This window comes from Culex pipiens, chromosome 3, assembly GCF_016801865.2.
Source record: "Culex pipiens pallens isolate TS chromosome 3, TS_CPP_V2, whole genome shotgun sequence".
Classification (NCBI taxonomy): domain Eukaryota; kingdom Metazoa; phylum Arthropoda; class Insecta; order Diptera; family Culicidae; genus Culex; species Culex pipiens.
Window position 1 is genome coordinate 74,393,519 of NC_068939.1, and position 26,541 is coordinate 74,420,059.

A 26,541-nucleotide genomic window follows, 5' to 3' on the forward strand; every position below is an offset into this window, starting at 1 on the left:
GTTTGGAAATAATGTTGTGAAATGCTGCGACGGAGTTTTCGTTTATGCACTCACTACTTTTTTTGTTGCTTTGAATGAAGTCGACGCGAATGAAAATTGTTATTGATTTGATTTGTGAGAAAACAAGACGCTGTTCAGTTAACAAAATATGTCTTTGTATGATGTTTGAATGTGAATGTGTGAAACCGAATTTGTTAAAAATTGCTTCTTAACCGAGAACAATTTCGGATACAACTTCATATTAGAAATAAGTATTATTATTATTGAAATTGTTAAATTTTTCTAACACTTGAAAAGCAACTTTAAAAACCTTTTGTTAACTGTTTCAAGTTTCAAGGTCAGTTCAAATTTTATGAATTTACAAAAAAAAACTGTTTGTTTAACAATAAAAAAACATGGAAAAATATTTTCAAATATTGACTTCAAATTATTATTTTTTCCGAAGAAAGAATCATGTTTGACTCACCATTAAGTTGTTTTGCTCTTGTTTTTTTATTTCAGTTTATCATTTGATTTTAAACACTTTTAGAAATCGTTTGAAAATTTATTTTCGTTGTTTTTTGAAAACACATCTCAGTATGGTTTCATACCATTTTGTTTTTATTTTTATTGCTTTCCGTATTTTTGTCTATTTTGATTTCAATAAAACTTTCTCGTATTCTATCAGATTTCGAAGGAACTTTTAAATAATCCTAAAACTACGTAAGTAAATTTCAAACCCTTTTTGTTTTGGATTTGTCAAATATCTTTGATTTGTTTAGCATTTATATCCAAATATTTATTTAAAATAAACCATATCAATGCTATGACTTTAAAACTCAAAAAATAATTGTATTGCAGCACAAAACCAACCGATTGCAGGCATTTTTATTTTTTGTTCATTTTCCTCTAACTTCCATATGACAGAATAATTTATTTTGTGTCATTGCAATGCATGGGTTCACCCATATAAGCTACATACAAGCTGCCCATACAAAATTGGTACGTAAATATTAGAAATTCTGTATCTTTTGAAGGAATATTCTGATCGGGTTGGTATCATAGGCAAAGCTGTAGGTATCAATGAAAACTATTCAGAAAAAAATTGGTACACGGAAATATTTTTCGGTCAATTTATATTTTCTTTTAAACTGAATTCAATTTCCCAAAATCCGTATTTCTCAATTTTTAACTTTTTTATTTATATGTTTTATGGGACAAAAACTCGCACCATTTGAGCAATAGGAAATAGAACAACAATTTTGACGTTTAGTTATATTTTTTCGGAAAGATAAAAATTGTACTTTAACAAATATGATCATAAAAATTTTGATATATAAAAATAAGGGGTTTCCTTATAAAAATCACGAGTTATCGCGATTTTACGAAATAAAAAGTTTTGAAAATGTTGGCCGTTTATGGTCACCCGCGACAGACACGGACGACGAAACAAAGAGAAACGCAAAAAGTAACTTTTTCAAAACTTGTTTTCGTAAAATCACGATAACTCGTGATGTTTATAAGCAAACCTCTTATGTTTATATATCATTTTTGCCTTCCTCGCCTTACTGAGGAAAGGCTATAAAATCACTCGAAAAACGAAATTCTTAATTTGACCTCCTAGACCCACCTTCATGTATACATATCGACTCAGAATCAAATTCTGAGCAAATGTCTGTGTGTGTGGTGGGATGTTGATAAAAAAAAATGCACTGGATTATCTCGGCACTGGCTGAACCGATTTGAACCGTTTTGGTCTCATTCGATCCGTCTTGGGGTCCCATAAGTCGCTATTGAAAATTATAAAGTTTAGTTAAGTACTTCAAAAGTTATGCTAAAAAACGATTTCTGTAAAAGTCCGGAAGATTGTAAAAAGGGTGGTTTTTGTAAGAAACCCTGTCATGTTATACATTTTTAGAAAGGTATTCGAAAGACCTTTCCAACGAGTTCAATAGATTGCAGATCTGACAACCCTATCTAAAGTTATAAGCACTTAAGTGTTATTTATGGACTTTTTGGAGGCCGGATCTCAGATAATTTGATGAAAACGTTGTCCGGATCTATCATGCGACCTGTCGTTGGATAGGTAATCAAAAGACCTTTCCAACGAGTTCAATAGATTGCAGATCTGACAACCCTATCAACCCTAAGCACATAAGTGCCCTGAATTATGACGATCTGACTACCCAATCTGATGGTATTGCAGCGACCTCAAATTTAAATCATTAAATTTGTCCATTTTTCGAACCTCACCACAGTTCTGACCATGCGCGCTTACGCAAGCATAAATAATTTTACCCGTCGACTCGCGTTGCGCGACAAACAATTAAGCTTATATACAGGTGTGGATCATAAGTCATCCTCACCTGAAAAGCCCTTTATTAAATTTCGCCAATTGTTAGGCAATCAATAAAATGGTTAAGCTTTCAATTATGAATGTGCGATGTTATTTCACAAGGGAAATTGAGGGTGTGGCTTAACCAAATTCATTGGCATGTTTGTTCAATGGAGAATTCGACCTTCTCATTATTGACCAACATTTTTGAGAATGTTTGAGGGACATAATTTTGATATTCCAATAACATAATTTAAAGTTTCACGACAATGGTTCGAACCCATGACTTCCGATTTTGAGGTGTACTCACTACACCATACGGAAAGTCATGAAGAATTGCAGAGGTCTGCATAATTTAATTCATGAGGTTCATCGATGCTTCTCATCGAAACGGACCACTTTTAGTAGAACAAAATTTAGTAGAGTTTTCGGGGACTGACTATAAAAACCCCAAAATTCTTGAGGAGGGCAGTTAGTTCCAGTTAGTTCCAGTTAGTTCCAGTTAGTTCCAGTCAGTTCCAGCCAGTTCAAGCCCAGTCCAGTTCCAGATCCTGAAGAAGCCCCAGACCAGCCGGACCCGCCAGCAGCCACCAGTAGCAGAGGCCCCAGTCCAGCCGGACTTAGCGGTGGAGGCCGCAGTCCGCCGGGACTTAGCCGCTGTGAAGAGTCCGCCGGGACTTAGCCGCTGTGAAGAGTCCGCCGGGACTTAGCCGCTGTGAAGAGTCCGCCGGGACTTAGCCGCTGTGAAGAGTCCGCCGGGACTTAGCCGCTGGGAAGAGTCCGCCGGGACTTAGCCGCCGTGGAGTCAACCAGGGACGTAGCAGAGTTCGGGTCTGGCATGGCTCGGCGAAGAGGTCTGGAGGACAAGTCTGGCTTCAACGTAGAGAACTGGTTCGACGAAGATCTCAATGCAAAGTGATGTGATCGTGCGCGTAAAAGTTGAAAGTGTTACCGCAAAAATGTAATCTTTAAAAAGTGTAATATACAAATAAGTGAAGTTTACTGATCTGTTTTGACTCTACGAGTAAATATCACAAAAATCCTGAAAGCCTAAACCGCTCGGGCCGTTCAGTATGAATAATTAAAACTATAGGCCATCATGATTTTGGAAAAGGCGCTATCTAGGCGGATGGTGCACACCCTAGCTCTTTTCAAAGTATTTTGGTTTGAATTTTTACACACGTTTTTCAATGCTATTTGTTCAATGATATACATCTGTTCTCTGTGCAGAAAGGTCCGCCCTTTTGTATCTATTTTGGATAGCATTACCCTCTAAATGTGAGGAAGGCACCAACCACCTAAGGGTGGATTAAGTAACGTTTTTTTTTGTAATTGTCTGCTCTACAACTTTATAGAACATTGTTACACTCTGAAAAATAACCCTGCAAAGTTAGAGAAAACACGAAATTTTAAAATGAAAATTTTTGTTCTAAATGAAAAAATGACCCTTCTGGGTCAATGCATATTCGAAAATTACATTAAGTTTCCCATTAAATGACATGTTTCAATTTTTTTTACAGTCGAGTAACGGAAAATGGCAGAGTTTTGAAATTCTTTAGTGTTTTTTTCGATCAAAAATCCGTTTTTTTCGGAATTCTGAGTACGCCATCAAATACAATTTTACGTAAAAATTTTTTCGACACCAAATTTATATCTCAGCACTGTTTCAGGCTGCAAATTATTGAAAAACACCTCTTTTTTCGCATGTTCAAAAATTGAAGGGGTCGTGCCGTCCCTCCGTCACGATACGTCAAAAAACGGACCTCGAAATCGTGATCAAGGACAAAAGTTACCCCTTAGAACAAAGTTTCACGCAAATCGAAGAGGGATTGGGGCAACTTTTCCCGATTTCGTGTGATTTGGTAGATAATTACGAACTTTAAAATCCTCCGTGAAGTTTGAAAATTCTTAAAATAAATGTTGAAGCTCTTTCTTAATAGTTACCAAGGTTGTTAATGGGACCATCCATAAACCACGTGGACACGTTTTTGGGAATCTGTTAATTATATGGGTATCAAACGAAGCGAAAAATTTTATGTTTTTTTCATCATAATAATTTTTTTTTGAAAATACATAAATTTTCACATAATACCGTATTTTTTCGAAAATACTAAAATTTGCAATATAGATATCAAACGAATTGAAATTTAGTATGCTTTTCCAATTTATCATTGTTGTTTTAAGCACTAAAATTTTCACAAATTATCGTATTTTTCGAAAATACTAAAATTTTCAAATTTTGCAAATAAGCAAACGAAGCGAAATTTTTAATGCTTTTTTCACTTTACTAGATTCTATATCATAAAAAAAAATGCGTCGTTTGATACCCATATTACATATTTTGAAAATGCGAGGTGTTTCCGAAAATTACGGTAATTTGTGAAAATTTTAGTATTTTCAAAAAAAAACTCTAGTAAAGTAAAAAACTAACTTAATCCACCTATGTGGTTGGTGCCTTCCTCACTCTTTTCCAAAAATGGGTGATATGTAATATGATGGGTTTGGACACAAATTTCGTCTAATTTCGTTAAGTTTCGGAATACAAAAAACACACATATTACTCAAGGGCTCATAAGTGGCATCTTAGGTGGTCATAGCTTGAGGCAGGGTTGCTAGATCTTCAATGTTTTAGACTCGTTGGAAAGGTCTTTCGATTACCTAACCAACGATGGGTCGGATGATGGATCCGTACATTGTTTACATACATTTAAGTGAGATCCGGCTACAAAAAAAGTACATAAATATCACTAAAGTGGTCAGAACTCGAGACAGGGTTGCCAGATCTTCAATGTTTTAGACTCGTTAGAAAGGTCTTTCGATTACCTAACCAACGATGGGTCGGATGATGGATCCGGACATTGTTTACATACATTTAAGTGAGATCCGGCTACAAAAAAGTACATAAATATCACTTAAGTGGTCAGAACTCGAGACAGGGTTGCCAGATCTTCAATGTTTTAGACTCGTTGGAAAGGTCTTTCGATTACCTAACCAACGATGGGTCGGTTGATGGATCCGGACATTGTTTACATACATTTAAGTGAGATCCGGCTACAAAAAAAGTACATAAATATCACTAAAGTGGTCAGAACTCGAGACAGGGTTGCCAGATCTTCAATGTTTTAGACTCGTTGGAAAGGTCTTTCGATTACCTAACCAACGATGGGTTGGATGATGGATCCGGACATTGTTTACATACATTTAAGTGAGATCCGGCTACAAAAAAAGTACATAAATATCACTAAAGTGGTCAGAACTCGAGACAGGGTTGCCAGATCTCCAATGTTTTAGACTCGTTGGAAAGGTCTTTCGATTACCTAACCAACGATGGGTCGGATTATGGATCCGGACATTGTTTACATACATTTAAGTGAGATCCGGCTACAAAAAAGTACATAAATATCACTAAAGTGGTCAGAACTCGAGACAGGGTTGCCAGATCTTCAATGTTTTAGACTCGTTGGAAAGGTCTTTCGATTACCTAACCAACGATGGGTCGGATTATGGATCCGGACATTGTTTACATACATTTAAGTGAGATCCGGCTACAAAAAAGTACATAAATATCACTAAAGTGGTCAGAACTCGAGACAGGGTTGCCAGATCTTCAATAATTTAGACTCGTTGGAAAGGTCTTTCGATTACCTTATCAACGATGGGTCGGATGATGGATCCGTACATTGTTTACATACATTTAAGTGAGATCCGGCTACAAAAAAAGTACATAAATATCACTAAAGTTGTCAGAACTCGAGACAGGGTTGCCAGATCTTCAATGTTTTAGACTCGTTGGAAAGGTCTTTCGATTACCTAACCAACGATGGGTTGGATGATGGATCCGGACATTGTTTACATACATTTAAGTGAGATCCGGCTACAAAAAAAGTACATAAATATCACTAAAGTGGTCAGAACTCGAGACAGGGTTGCCAGATCTTCAATGTTTTAGGCTCGTTAGAAAGGTCTTTCGATTACCTATTCAACGATGGGTCGGTTGATGGATCCGGACATTGTTTACATACATTTAAGTGAGATCCGGCTACAAAAAAAGTACATAAATATCACTAAAGTGGTCAGAACTCGAGACAGGGTTGCCAGATCTTCAATGTTTTAGGCTCGTTAGAAAGGTCTTTCGATTACCTATTCAACGATGGGTCGGTTGAAGGATCCGGACATTGTTTACATACATTTAAGTAAGATCCGGCTACAAAAAAGTACATAAATATCACTTAAGTGGTCAGAACTCGAGACAGGGTTGCCAGATCTTCAATGTTTTAGACTCGTTGGAAAGGTCTTTCGATTACCTAACCAACGATGGGTCAGATGATGGATCCGGACATTGTTTACATACATTTAAGTGAGATCCGGCTACAAAAAAGTACATAAATATCACTAAAGTGGTCAGAACTCGGAACAGGGTTGCCAGATCTTCAATGTTTTAGACTCGTTAGAAAGGTCTTTCGATTAACTATTCAACGATGGGTCGGTTGATGGATCCGGACATTGTTTACATACATTTAAGTGAGATCCGGCTACAAAAAAAGTACATAAATATCACTAAAGTGGTCAGAACTCGAGACAGGGTTGCCAGATCTTCAATGTTTTAGACTCGTTGGAAAGGTCTTTCGATTACCTAACCAACGATGGGTCAGATGATGGATCCGGACATTGTTTACATACATTTAAGTGAGATCCGGCTACAAAAAAAGTACATAAATATCACTAAAGTGGTCAGAACTCGAGACAGGGTTGCCAGATCTTCAATGTTTTAGACTCGTTGGAAAGGTCTTTCGATTACCTAACCAACGATGGGTCGGATGATGGATCCGGACATTGTTTACATACATTTAAGTGAGATCCGGCTACAAAAAAAGTACATAAATATCACTAAAGTGGTCAGAACTCGAGACAGGGTTGCCAGATCTTCAATGTTTTAGACTCGTTGGAAAGGTCTTTCGATTACATAACCAACGATGGGTCGGATGATGGATCCGGACATTGTTTACATACATTTAAGTGAGATCCGGCTACAAAAAAAGTACATAAATATCACTAAAGTGGTCAGAACTCGAGACAGGGTTGCCAGATCTTCAATGTTTTAGACTCGTTGGAAAGGTCTTTCGATTACCTAACCAACGATGGGTCGGATGATGGATCCGGACATTGTTTACATACATTTAAGTGAGATCCGGCTACAAAAAAGTACATAAATATCACTAAAGTGGTCAGAACTCGAGACAGGGTTGCCAGATCTTCAATGTTTTAGACTCGTTGGAAAGGTCTTTCGATTACCTAACCAACGATGGGTCGGATGATGGATCCGGACATTGTTTACATACATTTAAGTGAGATCCGGCTACAAAAAAGTACATAAATATCACTAAAGTGGTCAGAACTCGAGACAGGGTTGCCAGATCTTCAATGTTTTAGACTCGTTGGAAAGGTCTTTCGATTACCTAACCAACGATAGGTCGGATGATGGATCCGGACATTGTTTACATACATTTAAGTGAGATCCGGCTACAAAAAAGTACATAAATATCACTAAAGTGGTCAGAACTCGAGACAGGGTTGCCAGATCTTCAATGTTTTAGACTCGTTGGAAAGGTCTTTCGATTACCTATTTAACGATGTATAACATGATGATGTTTGGTTCAGTTTACTGCCATTTATTCAACTTCCAAAAATATGCGAAAACACATTTTTATACATAACTTTTGAACTACTTATCGAAACTTCAAACAATTCAATAGCACCGTATGGGACCCTAAACCAAGTCGAATGCAACTGGTTTGGTCAAAATCGGTTCAGCCAGTGCTGAGAAAACTGCGTGACATTATTGGTCACATACACACACACATACACACACACATACACACACACATACACACACACATGCTGAGAAAACTGCGTGACATTATTGGTCACATACACACACACATACACACACACATACACACACACATACACACACACACATACACACACACATACACACACACATACACACACACATACACACACACATACACACACACATACACACAGACATTTGTTCAGTTTTCGATTCTGAGTGTGTGGGTGGAGTGGAGTGGGTTTTCGAGCTTTAAATAAAAAGTTCAATTTTAGAGCAGGATTATAGCCTTACCTCAGTGAGGAAGGCAAAACCATACAAAATATCAAAACGTTTGATACCAATATTGCAAATTTTGAAAAATTAAGTATTTTTGAAAAAATGTGTATTTTGTGAAAATTGTTGTTTCCTAAAAAAAACTGTTTCAATGTGAAAAAGCATACAAAATTTCAAATCGTTTGATATTGCAAATTATGAAAATTTGAGTATTTTCAAAAAATACGGTATTTTGTGAAAATTTTAGTATTTTAATTTTTTTTAATAAAGTGGAAAAAACATAAAAAATTTCGCTTCGTTTGATACCCATATTGCAAATATGAAAATTTAAGTACAGTCCAGACTCGATTATCCGAAGGCCTCTGTAAAATTTTACTTCGGATAATCGAATCACGAAAAACATATTTTTTTCGTTGTCCAATTTTCAATTGTCGAGCTTTAGTATGACCCTAAAACTACTTTGAAATCTAAAACTACTCTAAAATGCATTTTTCAATATAAAAGCCAATCAAATATAAAAATTTTAGTAAAATGAACTCGAATTTAATGTTAAAAGTAAGAAAATAAAAAAATATGAAAATAAATCTTTTTTGGTCATGATTCTATTATCCGAAGTTCCATACAAACCTTCGGATAATCGAACTTCGGGTAATCGAAACTTGGGATAGTCGAGATTTCGGAAAATCGAGTCTGGACTGTATTTTCGAAAATACGGAATTTGTGAGCAATTTTGAGTACATATTTATACATTGGAAATTACCACATTTTCATAAAATGTATTCTTAGCGAAAGCATTGAAAATTTAACATGATATGGTTGAATTAATCGATTTTAGAAATATTTAAAAAATAAGTTATCATCCATTATCGGCGATAAGATTTTCGCCGATAGAATTATCGAAATAACGATAATGATAGATTATCGTTATCTTCCCGACTTTATTGATAACTATTATCGTTATCGTCAGACGATAATATTATCGACGATAATTTTCTCGATTAACAACCTCGATTTTTATGTCATTTTCGAATATAAATTCAACAAAACCAAGATATCATGTTTATCCTGAAACCACTACTATATTAAACTCTTTCTTTACCTTTGACTGCCTGACATCTGACAAAATCCCACTACTCTCAAACCCTTCTATAAATATTTAAAAAATGCAAAAAAAGTAGCAAAAACAGCAATAGAAGCAGCAATTCCACTCAAAATTCCGCCCCGCAATTTCCAGCACGTGCTCCAGAATAAAAGGCAAAATAACAAAAAAAGAAAAAGAACCCGCCACGTTTGGTGGCGACGGCGGCGGCATCTTCTCAGATATCTTCGTCTTCAATGTGCTTGGCTCCTCGCTGGCTTGGCGCTTTGTATGTGGGCGTGTGTGTTTGTGTGTGTGTGTGTGCGGGTGGGAAAACTTTTCAAGACAATACACCCATTTATGCTTTGTGATTTTCACAATTGGGTCACACATTCCAGATTTTCCAGTGGGAAAAAAGGGGTGTGGACTGGGATAAGGGATTGTGTGTGTGTGTGTGTGTGTGTGTGTGTGTGTGTGTGTGTGTGTGTTGGCTCATACACATTTAATTTTTCATCTTCAATATCCTTTATGGAGACTGAAATCTTCCGGAGAGAGATTCGCGCAATCCGTGCCAAGTCTGTTGAATTAGCTGTCCTCCCAGTTGTTTCCAGTCATTTTGCGACTTGTTTTGAAGGGGAGGGAATGCATTTTGATATTAGATAAATATCAGCAAGGAATTGTATTTAAGAATTTGGAAGCCAAAAAGGGACATTTCTTTTAAAGGATTTTTATGTAAATCTTACTTAAGTTCACAAAACATCAGACATTTTAGAATATTTTTTGGTTAAATTTCCATAAAACATAAAATGGCTTTCTTACAAAGTTTCATTTAAATAAAAATTGCATTTTTGCTCAATTAAAAAAAGTTTTTCATTCTAAAATCAACTAATTAGTTCCAGTTAAGTCTGATAAAGTAGTTCCAATTCGTCAAAGCCAGCATGTTCACCATTTCAACTCACTATTTCCATCACCCAACCGATTTCATCAGTTTTCATTTTCACCAGATTGCGATTTTCCCCCGAAACCAACGACGACATCACTGCTGTGACTACGCCATCGGAGGTCGTTCAAGTTGTTTTGATATTTACTCACTCAATGCTTGCATGTTGTTTTAGATGTTTTCACTGACTGCCGCTCGATATAGACTCGGAAAATTTTCCCCGTTTTGAACCATCAACCATTTGGCATTCTGACGTTCTGTTTTTGCCTCTGGCTTTGCCCAACCAGCAGAGTGAATGAATTAAGATCTGTGCCGCAGCATTTCCCCCCAACTAACTCTTCAGTGAAAATTCCTCTGAATGAAAGTGAGTTTCAGCGCTCGAGCTACCAGCTTTTGAGCAGTTTCAACTGGTTCACGGAGGCACCCGGTGATTCGGCTGAGTGGCACTTTTCAGTTACATCTTTAATCACCACTCAAGCAATTCTGAGAGTTTGCTTTAAACCAAGTCAAAATTGTTGATGTAAAGTGCAACAAAATTGCCTTTTTTCGAACAGAAATATCATAAAAATAGAAGTTCTTTTCACTTTTCAAACGGAGCTCAACCAAGAAATTGATTTTTCCGGTTCTACGACTATTCATGCAGCTTTACTTGGGTAAAAAAGAACTCCTTAAACCTTTTTTCCTCTTAACCTTTACTTTGACACAGTCGAAGCAAAATAACCGCGGCCACCACCAGAAGCAAAGTTCCATAAATCTTTCAAAACGAAAAAAGTCCCTTTGGAGACAGTTTTTTCTTCCTCAAAACTGCAAAAATCCTTCAAGAAAAACAAAAAAAAAATAGACATTGAAAAAGAACAGCTCAACTTTGAACCCCACACTGCCACATATTGTTGGCACATACATTTCTATCCCCAACCCTTTTTCGTTTTCATTTCTTGCTTCAAATTCAATTTCCTTGGAAAATTACGATTTTGCGCTCCTCTCTCGGCGAAACCTCCAACCTTTTGGCCTGAGCCTGAATAGAAGAAACTCCATTAGTGGATTGTGTGTAAAATAATATTCGAATAAGCAAAAAATAAAAGCATAAAAATCATAAAAATCATAATAATCATAAAAATCATAAAAATCATAAAAATCATAAAAATCATAAAAATCATAAAAATCATAAAAATCATAAAAATCATAAAAATCATAAAAATCATAAAAATCATAAAAATCTAAAAATCATCAAAATCATAAAAATCATCGAAATCATCAAAATCATCAAAATCATCAAAATCATAAAAATCATCAAAATCATAGAAAAAAAAATCACAAAAAAAAACATAAAAATCATAAAAAATCATAAGTCATAAAAATTATAAAAATCATTAAAAATCATCAAAATCATAGAAAAAAAATCACAAAAAAACATAAAAATTACAAAAAAAAAATAAAATTCTCAAAACAAACAAATAAAACTCAGAAAACACAAATAAAACTAAAAGAAACTCAAAAAACACGCAAAAATCTAACAAAATAAAACATTAAAATTATACGAAACAAAAAATAAATAAAATATGAATAAAACACAAAAAATACGGAAAAACACAAAATAAATCGAACTCAAAAAATACACATTGCTCATTCCCTACATCGAATCCAAAAAACACTGAAATACACAAAATACACAAAATACAGAAAATACACAAAATATACAAAATACACAAAATACACACAATACACAAAATACACAAAATACACAAAATACACAAAATACACAAAATACACAAAATACACCAAATACACAAAATAAACAAAATACACAAAATACACCGAAAACACAAAAATAAAGAAAAGGCACAGAAAACACAAAAAGGGTAAACAATAAAATTAAAAAAGACAAAAAGAATGGGTAGTGAAGACTTGAGATTTAATTAAGCGAATCTAAAATTCATAAAATTGTGATGTTATTCCATTCTTAACAATCAAAATCAACACATAGAATTCAAATTGAAAATTCTTTTCAACCGATTTTTGACCATCGTGCTCCAAAACTCCACACTGTGCAAAGAGGTTCCATCCTGAGAATATTTTAACTGGATGTGGTCTATTTGGCCGATTGTTGATAGCGCAATACAATAAAAATATTGCTCATTCCATAGCCGTTTTTCTCCCCACCCCTGCTCAAAACATTCCACCCCCACTTTGCTTATATGCACGTGTGTACGTGATGTTTCCAGCAAAGTATAAAAAAAATCGAGCAATGCGATTGCGATTCCTTTTCCTTAGGTTTCACATTTCGAAAGTTGAACTGTTTTCCCCTTCTTGTGCTCAAATTTGACTGGAATAAGTTTGGCTAAAAGCGAAGAGAGCAAAAATATTTTATTATCAAAACATTTTCCCCCCTCCCGAATCACTTTGAGTCCTTTTCCCCCTCAAAGTGTGTGTGCGCAAATTCGCAGTCCTAAATCGAAGAAAATCGAAATAAAAGTTTGCTCGCTGCCTTCTTTTTATTATTTCGCAACCTGAAATGGAACCTCTCTCTCTGGTTGATATGTGAACGGTGAAAAAGTTTTCCTCCCAAACTTTTTCCCCCCGAAAGTCGTGACTTTTGTTGCAGCAGTGGCGCTTTTTAGTGCAGTTTGATGTGCATTTTCGGAACAAACTAAAAAGAGTAGGGGATGAATTGGGGAGGGGGTGGCGAAAAAAGGACGACCGGTTTTCCGGTGTGGCTTTTTCTGTTGATTTAGGTCGGTTTTGGGGGAGTGATGGGCATGTGTGTTTGAAGGAAAAAGAAAAGTAAGAGAAAAAAGTGTAAACGAGGGGCTTGCGAAATTTATGCCCGCATTCGCAGTTTGCTGGAGGGTCGTGGTGATGTTTTATGGAAGGTGCAAATATTTGCAAATATTTGCTCGTTTTACGAGTGGGGTCAGTTTTGGAATATTTTGGTTTAAATTGAATTAACTGTTTTCAAAATATTTTTAATGTTCTCTTAAAAGAAAATAATATTTTATTAAAAATATCCTGATTTTTACTATGAATTTCAAATACATTGTGTTCAATTCTCACAATCAAGCAATTTTTCAAATTCTTTAACAGTATAAATCCATACACAACTTGTAAATTTTAGGGAAACAGTGTTTGCGCGGAGTTTAAAGTTTTTGAAAAATAGAAGTTTTTTATTTGTAAAAAAGCTTTATTTTTTTATTCAGGCCTTATATTTTCAAAGAAATATAAACACATATTTTGGACGTTTCCAAATAAGACCTGATTCTAAAATTCAGAATTTATTTTTATTAAAAAATGTGCAGTGAATTTGTAAAAAAAAGTATTAAAGCAACCTAAGAAATAGATAGGCTATTTGATTTTCCATTATCAAGGAAATTTGGATTTTTTAAATTTAATTTAGTCATCAAAAGTAGTTGTCATATTTGAAACATTTATTTTTATAACGAAAATATTCGAAATTATTTTATTCTTGTTTTAAAAACATAATCGATGTTCTGTCAAAAATAATAACATTCTTGTTTGAAATTAATTAAACATTTCAAAGTATAAATAAGTGATTTGAAAATTATTGATGATTTAGAACTTTTGAATTTTTTTTTAATATTAAATTAATACATTTTGAATAATTGTTAGTGGCCAATCCATAAACCTCGTACATGAGGGAGGGGGATGGTTTTTGGATTTTTTATACTGTCAACGTGGTTTTGGAAGGTCCCTCAAAATTGCTACAAAATAAAACTTCATTCAAAATTTTAGCATCTTTGTAGCAGTTTTTTTTAATTATTTTTTCTGTTCTGGTTAAAACAATTAGTAGTAAGGGGTAAACACGTTATGTCAATGTAAAGACCACAAAGAAGATTTAATTGAATTATTAAAAGATTGAGTTTTTGAAATTTTTGAGATAAATTTTTTATGGATGTAAAATGATTGTAATTTTTTGATTTTTCAGCAAACTTTTATTTTTTTAAACTCTTATTTGAAAAAAAAAAGATAGAAAATATAATTGGTTCAAAACAAAATAATGATAGGATGAAAAATCAATCTTTAATTATAAGAAAAATAATAAAATAGACAAGTTAAATGTTTAAAACAACAAAAAATTAAGTTAAAATTACTATGTAAGATAGGTAAAGTTTCTTGTATAACAAAATTTGCTCAAAAGGACTATTAACACAAATAATGGGCTGCAAAGTATCCATAGAAAAGTTGAAGATAGAAAATAACATCTGAAAAATGTACTTCAAAGTTATGCAAAAAATGTTTCTTTGTTAACATGTTAACATTTTTTTATATGTTATCAAATTTTATGTTTGGGAAAAAAAGTGAAAAAAAAACATCAAGCACCCTTATCCTAAACAGATTTAAAATTCCCAATATCGTTCGATTCCTCAGCTGCCTCTGTCTGCCAATTTAAGTTAAACAGCTGGTGCGCGCGATTGCTATTACACCATAGTTTCCCTTGTTAAACATCATCATTTGCCCATAGAGGGAAAGAGGGGAGGAAAAGCGGAAATAGCAACAACAACAAATCGAACATGTTGCACGATTTTGTTGGGAGCGGAAAATGCGAGTGAAAACGTTTTCCCTGAAATCAATTAGCTACAAGTAATTTTGGAAAATGGGTGGGAGGGAGAGGTAAGAGGGGGTGTTGTTTGTGTGCGTATATGAGCTTGTTTTCCCATCAACCACATAACTGGGTTTCGGAAAGTGAGGAGATTTTGGAATACTCAGGGTGGCTCCTCACAATTTAAAATTATAATTATAAATATTTTCAAATCTTGGGTTAAGAAAAGCTAGAAGAATATTTGAAAAAAATACTAGCTTAAATCTTGATCAAGTTGTCACCCTGTGATTAATGAAGTGTGCCGAGTTCAGTTCAAATCTCAATTAGAGTGAAACATACTGCACGATTTTCACACCCCACCCCATCTTTCTCTCACTAGTTTTCCTCCACCTAAAGCAACAACAATCTTATTATTTCTCCGACCCAAACAAGAAAAGAAAAGGAGATGTTGGCGGTGAAACGTGCCCTCCCCCGTCGAACCGGTTAGAATTGGTGGAGCAAGAAGACGACGACGGGTGCAGAATTTTAATTCGCCATAAATCTGTTTGGCGGCGCTACTGTCGGAATTGGTGCGAGTGAGGAAAATTGGCGTGGAAAACAAACTAGCTTGAGAAAAGGTGGAAGGAAAAAGAATATAAAAGTTAGTAAATCTAGTTGAGCATGTGCGCATGGTAGCGTTGAGCAAAAATTCGGCTCCAATTTCGAGGTTAGCCGGTGAAATCGTGACTGAAATTCCGGACGTTCCAAGGTATGCTTGGTGGTAATTTTGAGGGAAGGGGGAGGAAAACCGATGAAAAGCGGAAATTCCTACGTATCAGCAATAGTAACCGTGTTGAATAAAAACATTAAGTTTGGAGAATATCTTCTCAGGAAGACTTGTATGTAGCAAACTAAATAAAAAATTGCATTTTCGCCATCATAAATAGAAGTAAATGGATTCAATTAAAATCAAATTAATACCAGCAAAAACATATTTCAAACCTGTATTTTAATTGTCCAATTTCTTCTTTTTTCATTTCAGGTAAGCAATTGATTGATCTCTGGTCCGAGTTATTGAACGGTAAATATTTCGAAGTTTAACGCTTCAAGTCTGATTAAAACAAATATAACTCCTGCTGATTAACACACTTTCTGGGAAAATAATTTATCGCGGAGCTCAACCCCGCCGACACCACCTCTGTCCCTTACGTTTCACTCCCATCAATATCCGCGGCGGCACGTTGCTTGAAACCCGATACCGCCATTAATCAAAACTGATTATAAATCCATTAATCATCACGCCGAATGTCAGCGCGTGAAATTATTTCTCACCTCCGATTGACAGCTATGGGGGGGAGGTCCTTTCTTCCTGTCAAAAGAGGGAGGTTGATGTGAATAAAAAATAACAACATTACACCATATTTATTTAACGCGGCGTCTAAAGGGAGTTGATACTGTTTCTCTCTTTCTAAGCTGAGGTGAGCTAACTCGATTATTGATTAGCAATTTTATTTTGAACAAAGTCATTACGGCTCGATGTCGTTTCGGCACCGGTGCGATTTCCCTCCGGTTTCTGAGTTGGTTTCATGGTTACAGGAGGGGTCGTTGGGGAAAAACGATACATTTTACAATATTTTCTTTCAAAAAAAAAAGCCCGATTTCCTTAAGTTTGTTGAAAACAATATAAAACTCAATCTAATACACACATTGGAAAATTACTATAATCTGGCAACCCTTTCTCATATTAAGAGTAGAGCAATTCTCTACGAAATCGGTCTTTTTTTAATTTTAATTTTTGTATTTTTTAATCCAGCTGAAACTTTTTTGGTGTCTTCGGTATGCCCAAAGAAGCCATTTTGCATCATTAGTTTGTCAATATAATTTTCCATACAAATTTGGCAGCTGTCCATACAAAAATGATGTATGAAAATTCAAAAATCTGTATCTTTTGAAGGATTTTTTTGATCGATTTGGTGTCTTCGGCAAAGTTGTAGGTATGGATAAGGACTACACTGAAAAAAATGAAACACCGTAAAAAATGGTGATTTTTAATTTAACTTTTTATCAATAAAAAATGATTTGCAAAAAAACACAATTTTTAATTTTTTTTATATGTTTTAGGGGACATCAAATGCCAACTTTTCAAAAATGTTTAGGTTGTGCAAAAAACTTTTGACCGAGTTATGAATTATTTAATCAATACTGATTTTTTTTTAAATCGAAATATTGGTCGCAAAAATTTGTCAACTTCATTTTTCGATGTAAAATCGAATTTTCAATCAAAAAGTACTGTAGTGAAATTTTTATAAAGTGCACCGTTTTCAAGTTATAGCCATTTTTTGGTAACTTTCTTGAAAATACTCTCAGTTATTCATTTTTTTAAACTAGTGCCTATGTTCGCCCACCTTTGAAAAAAAATATTTTTGAAAAGCTGAGCCAATTTTCTATATTTTGTTTTTTTTAACTTTGATGATACGACCATTAGTTGCTGAGATATTGCCATGCAAAGGTTTAAAAACAAGAAAATTGATGTTTTCTAAGTCTCACCCAAACAATCCACCATTTTCTAATGTCGATATCTCAGCAACTAATGGTCCGATTACAATGTCAAAATATGAAGCATTCGTAAAATTTTCCGATTTTTTCGAAAAAAATATTTAAATCAAGACAAACATTTCGAAAGGGCGTAATATTGAATGTTTGACCCTTTTGAAATGTTATTTTTCCTGTTTTTAAACCTTTGATTGGCAATATCTCAGCAACTAAGAGTCGTATCAACAAATTTCAAAATAAAAAAAATAAAATATAGAGAATTTTCTCAGTTTTGCCAAAAAACCGTTTACAAAAGTGGGCAAACATGTGCACTAGTTTAAAAAAATAAAAAACTGCGACTATTTTCAAACGGTGCACTTTATCAAAATTTTACTAAAGTACTTTTTGATTAAAAATTTTATTTTACATCGAAAAATGGAGTTGAAAAATTTTTGCGACCAATATTTTGATTTTTTGAAAAAATCAGTATTGATTAAAAAATTCATAACTCGGTCAAAGATTTTTTGCACAGCCTGGAAATTTCTGAAAAATTGGCATTTGATGTCCCCTAAAACATTTGAAAAAAAAAATAAAATAAAATTAGTATTGTTTTTAGTGACAGTCTAATTAGTCTAATTATAGTCTAATCTTGTGAATTTTGCTTTAAAATTTTACCTTCATCTTTGAATTGATATTTGGAAGATTTTTTTTCGTAAATCATTTACTTTAAATTTCTGGCAACACTGTAATTATGTATTGCTACTTAGAAAGCATACTTTTGAAGGTAAAATGAAGAGAATTTAATTGAACTTACTTTAGAAACAGTCTAACTCAGGCCTGCCCAACCTTTTTGGTTCAATTTTCACATTTTTGAACGTCAAAATTACAATTGTTCACTTTTTCATGTTTTTTATGGAATCGGTTCACAGATAACCAGTGAACATAACTTTTCCAAAAGTTTGAAAAAATATTTATACAAGTTGTTTTTATCTACATTTTACGTCAAAAATCAATCCGGCCCGCGGGCCGGATCAATTTTTCACTAAAAAAATACATAAAAATGACTTGCAAAAAAAAAATTTCAAACTTTTGTCAAAATTATGTTCACTGGTCATCTGTCAACTGATTTCATCAAATAAACCATAAAAAAGAACAATTGTAATTTTGACGATCAAAAATGTGAAAATTTAGCCAAAAAGGTTGGGCAGGCCTGGCTCTAACTGGTTATTGTTTGATAGATATTTGAAATTGATACTGTCAGTTATAAATTTGAAGATCTGGCAACCCTGTTATAAAATATTGCTGCAAAGTAGGGATAAATAAAGTTTTTAAGACCAAAAGCGTAGAAAAAAAATGTCCTAAAAATATCTTTTAAATATCCTTAAAAGGTAAGGAGATGAAACTCTGCAAATTTGGGAAAACTGCAAAAAAAGTAGCCTTTTCAGCAGTTAAAATTTCAGTGATATTGAATGTTGACTTGCGTTTAAACTTTTGAAAAAAAGAAATGTTCCATTTATGGCAGCTCCCCTGCTTCCTCCATCGCTGGTGTTTATGTATGCAGTTCTCGGAACCCATTTCCTGGAGGAGTTTTTCATTACGAAGGAGAGGGTGTTGACGTGGAAAGGGTGTGGTGAGTCATGCCTCTCACTTCATCGAACAGCCCTCTCCTATTTTATTGGAAGTGGAAAAAGATTTTGGGAAATTTGCCTTGGTCGTAATGCTAAGGAAAAACCACATCAAAACTAGAAGCTTGAAAAAATGATAGGAAATTGATTTGCTTATGAAATGTTGGAATTTGATTGTTTACATTTTCCAGCAAAACTTCAAAAGCGGACATTTGAACAATTTTACCTTAGAAAATACAAAGAAACTGGTCAAAATTGGCATCAAATCAGCTTGCTTTGCGGTTGATTTCAGCCGAGTCAGCAACGTTTGGCTTTTCACCTGCCTGAAAGGTGGTGGGAGTGAAGATTGCCGGCAAATCTTCAAGGGTTGGAAACGGGGTCAGGTATTCATTTTCCAGCACGTCTGTTCTTTTATTCAGCACAAAACCTCTTCTCCTCGGATCGACGATACATCTCACCCGGAGGGCTAATTCGAATACGTGCGGGGGGAGTGCATCACAAATTCACTTACACAAGCCAGCAGAAAGGTGTATAAACTGTTCATATTGGAAAGAAAAGGTGAAAGGGCCAAAACACCCACGTGGGAAAACTCCGGCCGCCGAGGTGAATCAAAGTTGCAAAAGGGTTGCACCGGCTATCGTGTTATATCGAGGGGAAAGGAAACAAAAAGAAGGAAGGTACTTTGTGCAGGGAAAATCAATGTCGAGAGAAAGGAAGGAAAAATGGGGTTTTAATAAACAAGACGAAATACACGTCGGACGTTTCTGGCAGCAACGGCAGCGGTGGACCGCAAGGGATTTTCCGGTTCTGGAAGGGTGTTGGAACGAGAGTTTCTCAAGAATGACTATAGCGATGGCTAAAGGTAAGATGCCCTGCTAAAGGTTAGCAGCAATATGTGTGAGGAAAATGAACTTGTGGCCATCGTTATGGTTGAAATATGTCAAGGAACTTGCTGGGATTTGAATTGAGTTTTCTAGGAGCAGAGAAAACCAGTGGTTTCTCGTTTTTTGCTCATTTTACACTAGTTTTATTATTTTCAAATAAGGAATTCAAACCCACACATGTTGGCAATTATAGTTATCAAAAATACATAAAATTTCCTTGCAATCAAACTGTTCAATCCACGTGGCACCGAATCGTGTTTTGCCAACCAAACTCCGTTCACCCCAAACATAAATTCATCGCATTCCAAGGCCAATCGTCCGTCAATCCTTCGACAAGCGCTCGAGCAAAACAAATGTGACTGGTTGTGCTTTTTTTTCGTCAATGCACGTACACTAAAACTATTCTAGTACCCTTGCTGTTTGCTCCTATCGCTGTTGTTCAAATTTCACCCCGAAATTTTCCAAATTTCGTGCAACATGACAACAGGGGCAACTTTCCGGGTTTTCCGAGCCGGGTGGAGAGAAGTGCAAATCGAACCATTTCCGGTATCTACGGCAAAACAAATATCGCCTCCGTTCGACTTTCAATCGGAGATCTACATAAATTCAGCTTTTATGGCGAATTTCCCAGCAGTCCAGTTAGATTTACACTTTTTTGGCTTGCGAAGTGAACGTGTGCAGTCGGACGCCACAAGTGGCTTGTTAAAATCTGTTCAAATCTTGTACGAGCGCCCCCATTCGTGTCAATTTCCAGTGGAGGAAGCAAAAAAAAAAAATAGCCAACGAAACTCGAAAACTCCCAACGCCAGATTTCGATGGGCGGAAAAGCCACCCACTTGAAACGCGAAATAAAAAGTGCAATAAATAACGGGCACCATTTTTGCTGCCCGGGGTGGGGTTTGATAAGGCAAATCGAGGGAGAGGAGAGTGGGTTGGGAAAATGGGAGGAAATGTTTTTTTTTTTTCTGAAAAAAGGTGCCCGTGTAGACACGTCAATTTCCGGGTCTTGTTCGATTTGGAACTGATTACATTCTGGTTGTCAATTTTACGCTGATTGTGAAATTTTAGTCTACGTTACTTTTCTTAAGTTTGATTTATTTATTTTTTAAGATTTCATCAGATTTTTCTAGATTTTTACGCATTGGTTGAGATTAGTGTGGTTTAGGATATATTTTTGAAAAAATAGAGTTTTCTAAAAAATATCGTAAATCTAGACAAAAAAATATGAAATATAATTTTTTTAAGCAAAATTGAAACTTCACAATTTATTTTAATAAATGTATCGTTTTCATGTTATAGCTACTTTTAAGTATAAATTTTCGTTTTTATAGATTTTTTGAGTTTACAAAATAATTCTTGGCAGAAAAACACCACTGAGCAGTTCTCTAGGATTTCGGTCATTCGATTTTTTTTGTATTTTTTAATCCGACTGAAACTTTTTTGGTGCCGTCGGTATGCCCAAAGAAGCCATTTTGCATCATTAGTTTGTCCATATAATTTTCCATACAAATTTGGCAGCTGTCCATACAAAAATGATGTATGAAAATTCAAAAATCTGTATATTTTGAAGGAATTTTTTGATCGATTTGGTGTCTTCGGCAAAGTTGTAGGTATGGATACGGACTACACTGGAAAAAAATGATACACGGTAAAACAAATTTGGTGATTTTTTTATTTAACTTTTTATCACTAAAACTTGATTTGCAAAAAAAACACTATTTTTAATTTTTTTTATTTTTTGATATGTTTTAGAGGACATAAAATGCCAACTTTTCAGAAATTTTCAGGTTGTGCAAAAAATCATTGACCGAGTTATGATTTTTTTAATCAATACTGATTTTTTCATAAAATCGAAATTTTGGTCGCAAAAATTTTTCAACTTTATTTTTCGATGTAAAATTGAATTTGTAATCAAAAAGTACTTTACTGAAATTTTGATAAAGTGCACCGTTTTCAAGTTATAGCCATTTTTATGTAACTTTTTTCAAAATAGTCGCAGTTTTTCATTTTTTTAAATAAGTGCACATGTTTGCACACTTTTGAAAAAAATATTTTTGAAAAGCTGAGAAAATTCTCTATATTTTGCTTCTTCGGACTTTGTTGATACGACCTTTAGTTGCTGAGATATTGCAATGCAAAGGTTTAAAAACAGGAAAATTGATGTTTTCTAAGTCTCACCCAAACAGCCCACCATTTTTTAATGTCGATATCTCAGCAACTAATGGTCCGATTTTCAATGTCAAAATATGAAACATTTGTGAAATTTTCCGATCTTTTTGAAAACAATATTTTCAAAATTTTCAAATCAAGACTAACATTTCATAAAGGCCAAACATTCAATATTACGCACTTTTAAAATGTTAGTCTTGGTTTAAAAAAATTGAAAATATTGTTTTCGAAAAGATCGGAAAATTTTACGAATGTTTCATATTTTAACATTGAAAATCGTACTATTAGTTGCTGAGATATCGACATTGAAAAATGGTGGGCTGTTTGGGTGAGACTTAGAAAACATAAATTTTCCTGTTTTTAAACCTTTGCATTGCAATATCTCAGCAACTAAAGGTCGTATCAACAAAGTCTGAAGAAGCAAAATATAGAGAATTTTCTCAGCTTTTCAAAAATATTTTTTTCAAAAGTGGGCAAACATGTGCACTAATTTAAAAAAATGAAAAACTGCGACTATTTTCAAAAAAGTTACCTAAATATGGATTTAACCTGAAAACGGTGCACTTTATCAAAATTTCACTAAAGTACTTTTTGATTGCAAATTTGATTTTACATCGAAAAATGAAGTTGAAAAATTTTTGCGACCAATATTTCGATTTTTTGAAAAAATCAGTATTGATTCAAAAATTCATAACTCGCTCAATGATTTTTTGCATAACCTGGAAATTTCTGAAAAGTTGGCATTTTATGTCCTCTAAAACATATCAAAAAATAAAAAAAATAAAAATAGTGTTTTTTTGCAAATCAAGTTTTAGTGATAAAAAGTTAAATAAAAAAATCACCAATTTTTTTTTACCGTGTATCATTTTTTTCCAGTGTAGTCCGTATCCATACCTACAACTTTGCCGAAGACACCAAATCGATCAAAAAATTCCTTCAAAAGATACAGATTTTTGAATTTTCATACATCATTTTTGTATGGACAGCTGCCAAATTTGTATGGAAATTTATATCTTGACTTTTTTGATAAGGTCCTATAAACAAATGTAAACATTGAGTGTATCCCTTTCACACCTTATGTCAAAGTCGATCGGAGTAAGCGGGATACACTCAATGTTTACATTTGTTTATAGGACCTTATCAATAAAAGTCAAGATATGGACAAACTAATGATGCAAAATGGCTTCTTTGGGCATACCGAAGGCACCAAAAAAGTTTCAGTCGGAATAAAAAATACAAAAATTAAAATTGAAGAAAAAAGACCGATTTCGTAGAGAATTGCTCTTATATCATTAAATTCGGCTTCTGCGACCCCATTTTAGTCAAATTTGAATGGTTTATTGTTTAAACATGTTTTTTTTTTCAATATTTTTTGTGATTCGATTATCCGAAGTAAAATTTTGCCAAGGCCTTGGGATAATCGAGTCTGAACTGTAATGCTAAATTACTTCTTTTGACATTGGGAATGCATGGACAAAGTTTCTTCCAAATCAAAAATAGAACATTAAAAAATCGTGCAAAAAAACTGGCTAAATCGTATAGAACTACTTCATTGCAAAAATCAAGAAGCTGAATGTCACAAACTAAACGTTTGCAATATTTTACCAACTCTTTCCCAAAACTTGCAACCCTTGCGTTCTCCCTCTCAAAAAATTAAGAGTGGCAGCAACAGCAGCAACTATCCCCCTCCTAGGTCACCTTGTGCACAAAGTTCCAACCGAAAGTCCCACCAAAAACCCAAACATCGTCAGCTTCTCGCCCCGGCGCGGCCGGGTTGGCCACAAGTGTTGGGAAAATTAATTTTATTGTCATCATTAAAGCAGTTTACTCCGCACATAACTCATCGCCGATGGGCCATGTGAGACCCACCGGCCACCCAACCACCACCCACTTTATCCACGAAACTAATGCTTGTCTCGTCTGGGTGCTCTGGGAGACACGCCCGCTCGTATGCTGAGCAGGGCGACTTGTGACCATGTTGTTCCATAAGGGGTTAAGAGGATTTTTTCTAATAAAGTTTCTGCTGTTTATTCGACCGTATCAATAAATTTTTAGGTTAGGTTTTGGCTTTCGGTCTGTTTGGGGAATCAAAACACTTGTATGTTCTCTTCATCCGACGTTTCGACCCGTTTTGGGCCTTTTTCAAGGAATCTAGGGGTAGATTTATTGGGTAAGGCACAAAAAACATAAAAAATGTACACTTATGCTAGGCTTACCGAAATGGGAGTGTTTGTCGTTAGGGGATGCTCCGTCAAGCACAGAACTGTCTGGTACACGGAGAAAAAAGAGTTCCCAAAATCGTGAACAAGCGTTCATGAAAATGGGAACCACGAACAAAGTGTTCAAATCTCATGGTACGATTTCGAAAAACGTACCATGGCATTTGAACACTTTGTTCGTGGTTCCCACTTTCATGAACGCTTGTTCACGATTTTGGGAACTCTTTTTTCTCCGTGTAGCGGGGTAATCTATAGTTTCAGAAAACAAATAAATATTTCTAAATCTACAAATATTTTTCTCTCCGTGCACTCACGTTTCAGCGAAACTGGCCGCTATCCGGTATTCGCTCGTCATACGGGTTCGTTTCCACACGAAACGCGAGAATTTTTGGGGCACGGATAAATTCGACACTCTTTCTACCATTGGCGCGCAAACTATGGCAATAAAACTCATTCTAGTGTGTGAGTGTGTTAAGGTGTTGGCATTATGTGTTAGTGTGTGTGTTGTCCCTACTGTTATTGTTTTTATTTATTTTGTTTTGGTTTTTCTTCCTTGTGTATATGTTCTTAATCTCGTTCAAAATCCCGGCATATGCAGCATGCAGATTATCCGTGTCTGTCCGCTTGTTGACAGTATGTTGTGTGTTTTTAATGTGGCAACTCTCCAGGATCGGTAGATTGGCCCCCTTCATTGACCGATCTACAATTCGTACGGAGTCGATCCCGAACGAGTGGTCCATAGCTGCTACGTGACTCGTCAACGCCGACTTCTCTTTTGCCCAGCTGATCTCTGCGTCTGTGTTTGTGTATCCCTTCGCTTTCAGTTCTTGTAGTTGTTTTACATTTGATTTGTGTCCAGACATTCTTGTTTTCAGTTTTGTTGTTGTAATCCCAATATAGCAGGCATCACAATCGTTGCATGGTATAGCGTACACAACGTTGGATTGTTCTTGTATTGGTGTTTTGTCTTTGACCAGTGGTAGGAGGGAAGCTACTGTTTTTGTGTTTTTGATGGCTATTTGTATGTTTGGGTATTCCTTGTGAAGTGTTTTTGTTATTTTCTGGGTGAGCCCATAAATATTGGTGAGCGAGTAGAATATTGGTGTGTTATTCGTACTTGCGTCCATAGCTGTATCGTTCTACTCGCTCACCAATATTTATGGGCTCACCCAGAAAATAACAAAAACACTTCACAAGGAATACCCAAACATACAAATAGCCATCAAAAACACAAAAACAGTAGCTTCCCTCCTACCACTGGTCAAAGACAAAACACCAATACAAGAACAATCCAACGTTGTGTACGCTATACCATGCAACGATTGTGATGCCTGCTATATTGGGATTACAACAACAAAACTGAAAACAAGAATGTCTGGACACAAATCAAATGTAAAACAACTACAAGAACTGAAAGCGAAGGGATACACAAACACAGACGCAGAGATCAGCTGGGCAAAAGAGAAGTCGGCGTTGACGAGTCACGTAGCAGCTATGGACCACTCGTTCGGGATCGACTCCGTACGAATTGTAGATCGGTCAATGAAGGGGGCCAATCTACCGATCCTGGAGAGTTGCCACATTAAAAACACACAACATACTGTCAACAAGCGGACAGACACGGATAATCTGCATGCTGCATATGCCGGGATTTTGAACGAGATTAAGAACATATACACAAGGAAGAAAAACCAAAACAAAATAAATAAAAACAATAACAGTAGGGACAACACACACACTAACACATAATGCCAACACCTTAACACACTCACACACTAGAATGAGTTTTATTGCCATAGTTTGCGCGCCAATGGTAGAAAGAGTGTCGAATTTATCCGTGCCCCAAAAATTCTCGCGTTTCGTGTGGAAACGAACCCGTATGACGAGCGAATACCGGATAGCGGCCAGTTTCGCTGAAACGTGAGTGCACGGAGAGAAAAATATTTGTAGATTTAGAAATATTTATTTGTTTTCTGAAACTATAGATTACCCCGCTACCAGACAGTTCTGTGCTTGACGGAGCATCCCCTAACGACAAACACTCCCATTTCGGTAAGCCTAGCATAAGTGTACATTTTTTATGTTTTTTGTGCCTTACCCAATAAATCTACCCCTA

At 35.2% G+C, this 26,541-nt stretch overlaps 1 protein-coding gene across 1 annotated transcript in view; it reads right to left on the reverse strand.

Moving 5' to 3' along the window:
- Positions 1–26,541, reverse strand: part of LOC128093370 (uncharacterized) — a 63,745-nt gene that overhangs the window by 21,061 nt on the left and 16,143 nt on the right. Inside the window, exon 3 of the mRNA XM_052709910.1 lies at positions 25,139–25,221. Within this exon, the coding sequence (XP_052565870.1) occupies positions 25,139–25,221 (83 nt within the window). The remainder of the gene's footprint in view (positions 1–25,138; positions 25,222–26,541) is intronic.